General features: G+C 38.4%; 1 protein-coding gene across 4 annotated transcripts in view; it reads right to left on the bottom strand.

Moving 5' to 3' along the window:
- Positions 1-13,752, bottom strand: part of HMGA2 (high mobility group AT-hook 2) — a 110,836-nt gene that overhangs the window by 75,697 nt on the left and 21,387 nt on the right. The window contains exon 4 of one of the 4 annotated variants that reach the window (XM_068190138.1): positions 8,755-9,361. The exons of the other annotated variants lie outside the window; for them this stretch is intronic. Coding sequence (XP_068046239.1) covers positions 9,314-9,361 — 48 coding nt within the window. The 3' untranslated portion in view covers positions 8,755-9,313. Of the gene's footprint in view, positions 1-8,754; positions 9,362-13,752 lie in introns of those variants that run through there. 4 annotated transcript variants of the gene reach the window in all.

Here is a 13,752-nt window from a genome sequence, read left to right as displayed (position 1 = left end):
TGGGACATCACAAACCTGAGAAAGAGTAAGGGGGATTGGTGGTTGCAGGAGCCATCTGGCTCCACATCTGTGAAAAGCCCCAGCTGTGACACCAGGAGAGACTCAGGCAGAGCCGAGACAGTGCTGCAGATGCCTTCCTCGACTGAGAACCTGTGGGACTGCACCTGTGGCGGCAGCAACCCAGCACGCTTCTAGGGAAGCAACTGATGGGCAGCCAAAAGCAAAAAAACTTTCCAGATACTCTTCTGCATATTGACTCTCAAGTCCCTGATGAAAAAATCCCCAACTTTAATTACAAAAATCTTTGCACCATGAATTCCATTGCTGTTAAAAAAAATACCAATAGAAGCAAAAGGAAAAAACCCTGCAAAGGCAGTGAACTGAATAAATCATTGTGTCTTTGCTACTGTAATACATATTATACTTTAAAAGAACGTATTTTTCTATTTTTTGCTGGTAGAAAAAATACTAAAGAAACAAATTAAATTCTATAGCTGCATCAATTTCAACTATAATCCATCAACAATGACTTTCCAATTAAAGTGAATTTTCAGGCCTGCTTATTTAGCATGTGCTAAAGTCCTCTCTGGGAAAGAAAATTGGAAAATATCACTGAAAAAGAAGTACTGAAAAGCAACTACACAGCCATTAGGGGGTTTCTGCATTAATTTTATGACTCATTACTACAAGTGCATCTATTCCTGTTGTTATACTCATTTTTAATGCCTAGAAAATATTTTAAAGACATATAATTCTGTTACTACTGTGAGAAGGAGATGATTGTAATGGCAACAGGCTAAGATAGCTTGGCAGTACTTCTGTCTGACCTACAAATGCCATTTAAAAACAGACAAAAAAAACCACTTGGAAGTCTGCCTGAAGGGAAATGGTTTTCTTGTGAAAGACCTTGTCAAACATATTAAAATCAAAGTTTGGGACTTTAGCTGAACAAACAGCTTTTATTGCTCAGCTCTGCTAACTGCATTCTAGTACTAAGGAGACATTCCGTAGTAATAGCAAACTGACAATTTTACATCAGCACCTCATGACTACTCAGAAATCTCCACTGACCACCACAGACACCAGTGTTAATAAAGGTCAAAATTATCATCTATCTACATAATTTCCTGTAAGAATCATGCTGTAAAGGATCAACCAATCTAATTGTTTGATGTATTTGCAAAAATCTGATTAACCACACTGAAGTCACAGAAAACACTTGCACAGATTTTAAATACTTGATTCAAGCCTGAGAGATGAAGGTACAATAGGTTCTTTATCAAATATTTTAGTCTGATATTAAATTATTTCCATTCCTTTCAAGAGTACATTAGCTGACTTATTAAATCGACTAGTTACTCATTTCAAATTACTTCCTCAGTTTGTGGTACCAGGAAATGACTCTTTAACAAGTATTCTTGAAAGTGTATCATTGCTCATTCACTTGGTAAGATAAGTTCACGCCTTTTAAAGCAGCATATCAACTTGCAACTTTTAAAATAAAACTGAGGCAGCAATTAGTACTGTAAGTATGCAAACAAGTGAACGACAAGATTGTTCAATTTTTATTATCTACCTAACCTTAACTCTTCTCACTAACCCTGCCAAACATTTACTTTTCATATTTGTTTTGTAAAGTGCTACACTATCATTATTTTCCTGAAACAGATTAGTTGCTGCAAAACTTCCTTTTCCTAAGCACTTCAAGAAAACCAGTATATATATCAGTGAACTAAATGGAAAAGTCACAGGGAGCTGAATGCCACATGGAGGACATGCCACATTAAATGCAGCCTGAGCTGGAATGCAGGGAGAGTGAGATTGTCTGCAAAATCATTAAATATTGCTCTTAGTGCATTCAATACATTTAATGCACTTTGTACATAACATTCTGTTTTATTTATTTCATAATTTAAGGATTTATATCACATACTTTTCTATTCAGAAAGACAACATTTTGGTGACTATGGACTCAGAAATAATCATTGACCAATGCTTTTTGGTTGTGTAAGACTTCAGGAGCAAGATGGATTCCTTTTTTCTTAAGAAATATGAAATCAAGTATCTTCGCTATCACTAGATACAAAACACTGATGCCTTTCTCACAACCAGCAGGTTGAACTTAACCCACAGAAAACTCAGTCTCCAGACCTGAGCACACTCCCCACACAGCCAGACATCAACAGACAAAACATCATCCATCAGATGAAACAGAGTCAGAAGCTTGGCCACCTCTCTTTATATGATATCCCTGTATGCATTTCAGATTCAAAGATAAGCTATTTGAAGATGAAGTAAAAATCACAATTAAAATGACAGAAAGAAAAATATCACCATTAAAAAGAGAAAAAGAACCAGGTGATTTAATTGGGGAGGTTAACATTTTCTCCCTACTGATGTCTGTCAGAGCTGTAATGAAAAGTATCTTAAAGGAAAAAAACAGTTTTAGTATTAGGGGTCACTACTCCAGAGTCTCTACAAGAAAGGTCACAAAAGTCCTGGTTGTGAGGAAAGGGACATCAGGAGGAGACAAAGCCAACTGACTTTGGCTGTTGTAAATGTTCACATATTTTTCCAGCTTTGGCAAATAGTATATGGTTGCATTTTGAGTTTTTTATTGGCAACATTATTCCAAATATAAACTGAATTTTCAGTTTTTTGCTCTTAAAAACACTAGATTGGAAAGTTTTAAGTGCAACATTATTTTCTGTATTATTTAGTATTTTCTATTTGTACACAGCTAAATAAAATTTAATTTTATGTATAATTTAATATTTTCTATTTCTGTTATATTTTCTATTATCAATATTAAAGTGTTTGCCTTGGAACTTCTTTGGTTTGAATGTCTGAGTGTCTTTATGTATAAAAGTTGCTCAAATACAGGCACTTCAAAAAACCTCACAAGCTACATACTGGTCAATCTGCTCTTTCTCAGATGGCATCCAATTCACACAAAGGGTATCTCTTTCTGACTTCTCATTCCCCATTTCATTCTGACCAAATCAGATCTGACTGATTCTTACACAACTCCTCACCACAGCCACTCATAACCTCCTGACTTCTTCAAACAAAGGCATTATTCAGATGTTACAAAAAGACTGAGGGCCCTTAAGTATTTTTGCAAGTTACATAAATATACTGTAGTGCACGCTCAACCATGGCTGTTTTACATATGTGACATTCGAAGAATATTTAACTGAATGAAAACTAAAACACATTCCCATCAGCCTCTGCAATCCTCCTCCCCAAGGCTAATGGAATAAAATACTCATTGAAGAAAGAAAATCAGATAAGGAGAGACTAAAAAAAACATGAGTCTCATCTTAATTTTTTTAACGCTTGGACTTCTTAGTGAATGTGCTTGTCTCCAACCTTAGCTCCACAAGCTTCAGGAAATTCAGTTTCTATTTTAGCAGAGATAGTCTGGTGCTCAAAATTAAATAGAAGCTACTTACTTGGAGGCTGTGAGTTAAGTACTCCCAGCTGTGGGAAGCCCCGATGTGCAGCCACGGCTGCAGCGCAGGTGGGGTAATGGAAGATTCCAGCCTACTGCCCCCCATTGCTGCCGTTTGCATTAAGATGTTTCACATTGTTGTTGGTGTAATCATTCCAGGTACAGTTACTGTGAAACTGAGACTAAAATAACCACCCACAGCATGACTGAAATATGGCTCAGTTCGTATAAAGGTGGGTGACTTCACAAGAACTGCAGCAGGATTTCAGAGCGCTTCTGGACCAGGAATGCGAAAAGCGTGTGCTTGCATTTATCCACCAACACCCGTAGGTTTAGGTTTTCTAGGTACCTGATAAATGCAACAGGTTTTTTCTTTTACTCCACTTTGTTCTTTCTGGCATACAAAAACCTCAGCAGACACCAACTGTTCAAGTTTGTACCTTTCCTCCCAAAGCTGAAGGATTTGCTTTTTTGTCTACAAGGCCCAGGGAAAGCAGGGTATTTACTAGGGTAAATATTTCTAGGAGCACCATTCCCATACATCAGATTTACTTAACTGAAAGACAGCTGTAAAGAGAGGCCGGCAGCAACCTGCATCAGGCTGGAAGACCTGGCCCAGAAGACAAAAGGGAAGACATGATAGGCAACAGGGGGAAGAAGAACAGAACTAGAACCTCACAACTAATCTCCTCATTTCTTCATGGTATGGCTTTATATTCAGACCATAGAGACAGTTCAAGGGATGGCTAATCACCTCTCATCTTGACTCACTACTCATTGAGGAAAGAAATTAATCTCCGCAAATCTATCCTAGTTAGCTGAATATCATCCAAACAAACTGAAAATACTCCATGTCCCTGAAAAGCTGTCAGTATGTCTGGAACAATCTAGTACATTCACTTTTATACAAACTTAATTCACTTTTATACAAACTTAATTTTCAAGCACCTGAAGAAACTGTACTGAGGACAAAGCTACCAAAAATGCCTTACTGTTCAAAAGGGAAAAGGTATCATCTTGACAAAAAATTGTAAGGTTTACACAAGCAATATTATGTTATGCAGACTACATTCCACTCCCCAGAATGACTGTTCCCATCTCATCTCATCAAAATGAAGAGCAAACCTACACTGGTTGTTTACTCAGGATGGAGAAATCAAGATTTAGCAGCCCATCCCAGCCACTTCTGCTGCTCAGGAAAAGCCAAAGCATTTGTTGTTCTTACTCCAATACCAGTTGTGAGAAGACTTTCTGCGCTCTTGGGAGCAGCAAACAGAAAATTCCTGTAAGAAACCCAGTGCGCATGACTCCATTAACAGGCCATGGCTGGGCACACAGGATGTAATTATTAAAACTCCAGGAAGCAGAGAATCCCTGTCCAAACTTTGAAATACTAGGGGGGAAAAAAGAGACAAATCCTAGGGGAAGTATTTTAGAGAAACTAAGAAATAGTGCCTGTGGGAAACTGTAAGGGAAAGGAAATTTGGAAAGTATTTAGAGTTAGAACAAGTGGCCCACACAGAAATCCCTCCTGTTGTTAAAAGAAGAGGGAAACAAGGGTAAGACAAAAATGCCTGAAAAATACAAACACACTTAAATAAAGCAAGACCTACTGAAACGTTATTAATTGACACGCCAATAAATACAAATCCTGTCTTGAGGTCTGATATGTGAAGAAGCTGAAGAAAAAGCATGGAGATGAGAAAGATCCACACAGGATATGCTGCCTATTTAATGCAATCTCTACAAACTTGCTGTTCGTTTTCAGGGGCATTTTGATAAAAATGCCCAGAGACAGGGTGGGGGGAGAAGATTGCTACCACAGGGAGATGGAGCAGTTGAAGGGTCACAGGTACCCATCTGAAGTGAGCTGAAGCCATTAACTCTGCAGAGAGTCTTGAACCAAGGCCAAAGCACGGACACAGACAGGTTTCCATCTCTGTCAGAAGCCAGCATAAGAAACAAGCTCACAAAGCTGCTGTGATTTGTAATCTTTCCCAACACACTGCCCAAGGAAGAAGAACACGGACTACAGGGATACGAACATAAAAGCAAAGCCCCAGAAACTCCTTGGTTGTTACAGACTCACTCCTGCATCTCCTGTCTTGCTTAAACTAACAGCTCCAGTGTATTGGGGAGGAATTAAAAATCTGTCTGCTTGGTGGGAATGTTAGGGGGACAGTCCTCAACACCGAGAAGCACTCTTTACTCTTTCAAGTAGGGTTTATGAGTCCCACTAAGCAGCAGAACTGGAAGAAGAGCTGTAAATCCAAAGTGAAGTTAGATGTAGGAAATATCGTCAAGCATAAAGTTACTGCTAATAGAGTTTCTTCACCATGTCCCTTCATTCCAACTGTGAATGTAATGAAGTTTATCAGAATTGTTTGTTGCTGATAATCTGAGGAAGCTTTTGCAAGAAACTCACCTACACATGGATCACACTCAGAATAAAGTCCTTGAGGAATCAATAGTGTCTTTTTCAATAATAGTTACCACTTGGCGGTTTGTGTTTTTTTGAAACAACACACATGTCAAGAGGCAACTTTGTTCTGAGAAACACAGCAGCTTTAAATAGCAACTTGACTATGCATTTCTAAAGAGATGAAAAATAATTTCTTGCAGATTCATGTATTTTTATGGCTTTTAAACAATACTATAGTCTCACAGGAAATCCTAACAATGGTTCAGCTTGAATCACCTCTGTCGGTACTGCACATCATCTGTTTGGGGATTTTTACTCAACCCTCTTATTTATTAATAGGGTCATTTGTCTGAAAACCTGTTTCTTAAGAGCTTGTCTGTTCATTCTGCACCTGAAGTCATAACCCTTTGTTTGCAATCTCACAACTGGTTGCTGTGGAAATCATTATGTCACAAAAAATAAGGATTAGTAAAACTGCAAGTAGGGAATAAACAAGTTGAACAGATGAACTGTTAAAAAAGTTTTACTGCAAGTATGCATAGAAAGAAAAAAAAAAAAAAAAGAAAACAAAAACTTTCCTCCAGACCTGATCTATGACATATGTTCACACAGTGCTGACACAGACCAGGGACAGAAGAATTTTCCTTCATGACTTTTGGTCCAGGGGCAACATTCATAAAATCTACTGGATAGGAATATATTTGCTACATTTTGATAAGATACAGAACACAGGACCTTAATTTCAAACTACTGTGAGCCTTATGCTTCTCTCTCTTTCTAAAAAGACAACAAAACAACTATTCTGTGGCTAATCTATGGATGGATAACGTTTTCCCCTGGAAAACAATGCATTTAGCCAAGCGGGAAAAATAAGCTCCTTGATGTACTTTGGGCCAAATTAAAACCAGTTCCTCGTGGTGCTGACCTGCTCCAACTTCCATCAGAGTAACTGGTGCCCACACATCTTTGCCATGAAACACCCTAATGCTCAGACTGGTGAACTCTCTCTCTCTGGCAAGTCACACGGGTGCAGTAAATCACAGGATACAGCCAAGGTGGCCAGCTGCAGGGTCAACATGACAGTACAAACATAAGCTTTCAGATGAAACTTTTGCCTGATAGGGCCTGAGGAAGGATCTTTCCCATCAGATCACTGACCACTGCAACCTCCCTGTCCCAGTCTGGCAGTAGCTATTTGCAGCAGTGGAGTGGCAGATCCCTCAGCCAGCTGTAGCAGGTGAGGTCAGAGCAGAGGAGAGAGGCTGTGGCTATATGCATGATCAGTATGGGGTGTGCAGCCACAGACCCATGCTGTTTTCCCATTTTCATAGTCCATCCATGTGCTGACCCCTGGTTCTTCCCCTCACAGGCCTCCAGTAGGACTGCCAGGAGCACAGCTCTATGCCATGTGCCCTGCCTTATCCCTCACAAAACAAGCACAGGGTGCTTGGATAGATTTTTGTCCCCTGGTTCTACTCTTTTATGTAACACAGCAGAAACACAGATGAAATTGTCTTTCACCTTTGTTTAAGACAAAGAGCAGCGGATGCTCAGCACAAGGGGTAAAAAATCCACTTAATAAAGAGGAGAAATCTCTTTCTCTCAGAAACAAAGAGCAGTACTGGGATGCCATCTGGCTCTCACCAAGACTTCCAGACTTAACCAGACTTAAGGTTCATAGTTCTTCTCCCTTCACTTAGCACTGAGTGAGATGGGCAATTAAAGCAAAGCTAGGGCAACTCTACTATTCATTCCAGGATTGCTCTGCCACAAAAAAAAAAAAAAAAAACCCTGTAAGCAGTCAAAACTCAAATACTGCCTTTTCACTACTGGTGAAGAAGGAAGTACACCTTGGTGGCATTTTCAGTCATTAAAATATTTGAGATACAACAGGCTCAAATACATTGACAAGTATAGCATAAAAACATCTAAATTTTCTTTTGAAAGGTGCCTGGTGCTTATCGCATCCAACCTTCTACTCAAAGCTACACTGACTTCTAAATCAGAAGTTAGATCAGGTTGGCCTGAGCTTTCTTCAAGGAGGGAGATTCCTCAGTCTCTCTACAGAGTATGCCCCCTGCTTACCCCCTTCTATGGTGGATTTCTTTTCCTCACTACACGCGAATTCCCCTTGCCAAAACTTGTGGCTCTTGATTCTTGTTCTCTTACACCATGACACAACTGGGGAAATGCCATGGACTCAGGAGACCATGTAAGTGAGGGAAAACAAAGTTCTGTTTCTGTTGAGAATTTGGCTTGTGCACAAATAACACCCTTCATTCACTTGCATCCTCAAAAGCCTCCACTCCCCATGGCCTGACTGACAGGGAATTCTGGTATCTTCTGAATAAGGGTGAGAAAATTGCATATAGGTACAACATGTAACTTATTCCATTTTCCACTTGTCTTACAAATAATTATTTGTCAAGGTTTGGTAAGCACAATGTATTGATGTTCTATTTATACTGCAGATCACTAATTTTAAGAGGTTACAAACACTCTGCATATAGAGTTGGTGAGGCAATCATTTGGTAAAAAAGTAAAAATTGCAGTTAATATTTAGCCTTGAAAAAGAGGTGATAAAATGTTCGTTAAGAGATACTTGCATCTTCTTGAAATAAATGCTTCAGCCACACAAGTAACAACCACCAATATGAAAAAAGAGACACCTTGCGTTTGGTAGCTATTCAGTGTTCATGAAAGCTTTGCAACCTCCTTAATGGAAGACAGCTTTTTCTTTCATTAAATATGTATCTGTAAAAACAACTGAAAAGACATCAAACACCAAAAAAAATTACATTGAACTAACATTAAAGATCTAATATAAATCCACAAGAGCCTGGAAATTCAGAGATAAAGGAAGACTTTCAGACAAGGGAAAACTTTCTAATGTATTAAACTGGAGCATAAATTCACTTCTTCCCTGTGCTTGCCATCAAGCCATTCCAGATGCAGGGGGGTAAGTTCCTCCCTGGGGTAACTCAAGGGCCTTCAGCAGTACTACACCAAAAATCAGTTTGGCCCTACAGAACTGTCTCATTACTTTCTCTGTTTCTGATAATTGCCATTGATTCGAGTTTAAACAGCAACTTCCTGTCTTACAGCTCATTTTCCCATCATTCAGAGACTGTATTTGTGAGATTGCAATACTTTCCATGATTACAGACTATGAGGTCAGCTGTGTGGTTATGACTTCACTAACAGACTGGCTAAAGGAGAACCACTGTGCAAAGGAGAAAATCCACACTCAAACACAAATATATCTGAGATTAGCAAAGACAACACTGCACCTCAGTGGGCATGGACATTTCCATCTGCACAAATAATATTCTCTACTTTTCACTCAAGCCAAGTATGAAAATGTCCCTTAAAATTTCTGTTTTATTCATAAGTCATTCACGGTGCTGATGTGTTGCCACCCAAATTCAATCTTGATGTCAGCAGCAGTTTAAATCACAAGCTGTGGGTCCAACTCTTTGCACTCTCTGGAAGTGCAAAATCAGACAGACAGCTTAAGACAGGATATGAAGGGAATGAAGTGATTTTGAACTGTCTTAAAACTTCCCATGATTCTGCCCTCCTCCTCAAGCTGACATGGCTTTTGTCTCTGGAGTTTGGCTATTCTGTCTTCAATAAAGCAAGATAACCATAATGAACTAGTTACTGGGAGATCCCCAGCTATCTAGCTGAGCAACACAATCCAAAAAGAGGATAACCTACATTTAACCTCCTAAACTGTATCTAATCCAGGAACTAAGAGAGTTACCCTGAGCCTTGATATACAGAGCATAACTGCTGTAAACAAAAGAGCTTTACACATTACCTTTGCTTCTGAAAGAAGAAAAATTATTTTTCTTTTCTGTCTCCTAGACTGCAAGAGGCAGAGGAGCTACGACAGGCGTGCAAAATAAGAAATGGATAACTTAGACACTCATTCATCCTGGACTAAAAACTGAGACCAGCCCATTGGACACAACTGAGCAGACAGATAGTGAGAGATCAAATTCAAACTAAGAATCCAAAAGTGACAATTCCCCACTACTCTAGGTCTTACAGAGACTTGGGCTCTTTGTTCCTTCTTTTTGCCTGTCTGGTAGTCTTTACTGTTTGATTTTCTTAAAGGTTACCTGCAATTTCTCATATTTCTCATATTCTCATAGTTAGTCTTGGATTAGACATTTATTTTGTTAGATATCTTCCAAATAAACCATCACACATTTTCTTTAAATTAAATAAACACCTTTTCCAATTTTTCAACAGCCTGATCAAGTTTGAATTACTGAAAATGAGAACTTTTTCAAAGTTTCTATCCATGACATTTATGTAGCCCTGAATGAAGAGGGAAGGCAAGCTATGGATTCAAATGTTTACCCAGAGAAGACAAACACAGAATGGATACAGCTATGTTCACCTGTGCTTCTATACTTGTGCAAAGTGTCTGCAATACTCACAGAAGTGATTAAAAAGGACAGAATTCCTCCACTTTTTTTTTTTTTGGGGGGGGGGGGGTGTTTTGTTTTGTTTTAAGGTCATTAAAAGCTTTGTGGAAAACTAACACATAAAAAATTGGGAAAACTAAATTTATCACTAGAGTTCTGCTTCTCATTTATTATACATTCAAGATAATGGTTTCAGGGATGTGAAGAAAGGTGTATTGCAATGCACAAAACTTGCTCTGGGACGTTACTTAATTACTATTTGAAATTTTAACCATGCAAAGAAAACCACAGTGATTTTTAATTATGAAAAAAGATCATGACAACTCTAACTTCTCCTGTAAATAGCCTTTTTTTGATTTGGTACAATGGAATTAACAACCTCTTCCTTGGAAAGCAGTTGTATCTGGTTTGCCTACAAAAGTTCTGAGACCTACTGCCTGAAATGAGCAGTGAAAGACATAAAGCACCTTTCTGCTTGGAACAAAATTATTATTAAGAATATAAGTTTGAAACATTTCTGCGGTCATATGTGAACTTCAGTTATAGCATAATTTTTCTTTGTTGTTCTCTGTGCAATGGATATTGTCTTTACCTAAAGGATTTGTTCTACTTTAAACAAGTACAGTGTGCAAAACCTTCTCCCTCAAGATATGCTGCAGATTAAAGGGCAAATTCTTTCCCTTACTCAAAACCATAATAGGTGTTTTTTTCTTATCATAACTAAGAAAGGGTTTCCAATTTATGTATCACCATTTACAAGCCTCTGGAGAGAGAAAGCCTGACTTCAACCAAGTAAGCTGGAGTCTTGCTATTGGATTCACTTCAGTGGAGGCACTACTTTACACAGACTCACCTTAAGAGGATTTTGTTTCAGTGACTAATACACCCTCAGTATGTATCTACCTATGACCACAGCTCAATGAAAGTTATGCATGTGGAATAAGCAAGATAATTCAGGCATTTTCAAAATCACATCTTCATGTATCTTTAATAAATTTGATGAAGGTTACAGTACAGATCTGTTCATGTTTCACTTTTCAAATAGTTCATAGAATCACAGAAATTATTAAAGAAGAAGTTATCCTTTTAAGAAGTATTACTGTTAATGTGGCATACAAGTTGCTTTATAATTAAAAAATCAAAAATAAAAATCTTCTGTGCGTATCTCTGTACAAATCCAGTCCACCTGTTACTCACGCAGCGACTGCTCAAAACTTAAATGACATTAATAATAAATTTATTGTATTCACAGATTTAGTCAAATACTGCTTGTTATTTAAGTAGCCATAAAGTTTCTGTTGAACATGTACAAATGGTCTTCCTCAAATTACTTGAGTTTTGTGCAAACAGGGCTACTTGCACAATTTATAGAGCTTGTAACCAAGCAGCAGATACAGTTATGTATCACACTGGTGGCAGGGGGAGAAGAGCTGAAATCCAGGCAAGTGATTTCATTAGGAGTTTGGCCACTGACTTCAACAAACCTAATATTTTATCACACATCTTCTAGTAGATCTTCAATCTACTAGATCTACTAGATCTAGTAGATCTTCAGTCTACTAGACCAGGGGCATCATGTCTCACTGGTAGACCATTTGTCAGTCTACCTACCTCAATGAGACTTACGTATAAAGCTCGACGAAACAATCGCTTGAATAGTCGTTCTTGACTTGAATGGGAAGCTTGCAGAAGTACCTTGAAAAATTCATACACCTCTGACATCTCCAAATAGTTTATGAATGTTACTGAACATTAATTAATGCAACAGTGCATGCCATGACAGAGGGCACCTTGTCTCCTCTACATATTCAATACTTTGATCCAAGTACTGTATACACTTCGTCAATTGTGTGAGATGCTCTTTTCAAAACCCAAATAAACAGTTGAATGTGGAAGGAGGGTCCCCAAGCAGATTTCTCAAGACATTTAGCATTATTAACAGGTAACAAAAGAGGAGAAGCAGCCAGAGCCTGAATGGGTTCTCTGTGAATACTAAAGAAACCCAAAGAATATGTTAACACAATGCATTTTGATAAGATCATAACAGTGAAGCTCACATATGTGTTTCTATTGCATCTTGTAAAAGGCTCCAATTGTTATTAGGATAATTGATAACAGTCAAAATGGATTTGGTAATACATTAGGTACAGTCATGAATTCTGCTCCATACAGAAACTACCAGTCTAACTGTTTTTAACCTCTCAGCAGTTACTCAGAACAGACAGCATGTAAAAACCCTAAATTGTGCCAATTCACTCATTATCTTTGAGTCTCCAAAATGGAGACTGCCACCATCGGCAAATAACTTTTGATCAAAACAAATGAACCTCTGCATCCAAGCGCCATTCCCATTGACACCAACACAGACATACAGTCAAATTTAACTTATTAGTACTATTATTTAAATCATCATAAGTAGCACCGAAGCCTGACTGTGCAGTTCCACAGTTCAACAGTTGTCAGGATTGACAGAGTAGAGTAAAACAAACTGAAAACAGAGAGCTTATTTTAAAGAAGTGAAAAGAAAAAGCAGAATAAAGACATACATTATTCATTACTAGTCTCCTAAAACTGCTATGGAAATAGCACTCATAAAAATATATAACTGAGCTGCCAAAAAAACCCCTGAAACTCTGCAATACTTAGAATGATAACGGGGAATACAATTTAAACTGGCAAGAGAAGGAATTAGTATCACATGCAAATAGATTGCAGCAAGCTGTTTCCAGCAAAATTCTAGCATCGATGCTATAAAACACACAAATAACATCTTATGTATGTGGAGATTTCACTAGAGAGGAGTTTGATCCATCTATTCTCTGCAGCTATATGGGGAAGTTCCTTAGTTGCCTAGTATTTTCTTACTAACCTTCCAGCCCTCCCTGTTTAATTAGGTGAACATGCGCAGAATTGATAATGTAAGGCAGCTAGCTTTACCCCCCCCACTAAAACTCCACTCCATTTCAAGTTTCAGCCAATAGCCATCCAAAATCTAGCTCCATCCCTGGAAGCGTTCAGAGCTATGAATTACCAGGACAGAGCATAGCACCATTCACAGTGCTCAGGTCCAGCCTGGGCATCAGCATCTCTGAACAAGACCGTTCACAGGGGGTCTATCTATTAGCAAATGTGATGAAGACTTAAATCCACACCTCCCATATAATTGTCCCAGTCACAAGCTCTTGTGTTCTGAAAGAGAAGCACGCTCCAGCCCTTCTCCTGGAGCTGAAATGCCATACAGAGAAGAAGCTACACAATTTTTGAGTACTAATTAAGGCCAGTTTTCAACATTTAGGATGGAAAAGACTTCTAATATCATCAAGTCCAACCATTAACCCAGCACTGCCAAGTCCACCACTAAACTATGTCCCTAAGGACCACATCTATATTTTTTTTTAAATAACTCTGGAGATAATACATAGACTTCCAAAATATTC

This window comes from Anomalospiza imberbis, chromosome 5, assembly GCF_031753505.1.
Source record: "Anomalospiza imberbis isolate Cuckoo-Finch-1a 21T00152 chromosome 5, ASM3175350v1, whole genome shotgun sequence".
In the NCBI taxonomy this organism is placed as follows: Eukaryota; Metazoa; Chordata; class Aves; order Passeriformes; family Viduidae; genus Anomalospiza; species Anomalospiza imberbis.
The sequence above is the reverse complement of the archived record's forward strand: the minus strand, read 5'-3'. Positions and strand labels throughout refer to the sequence as shown.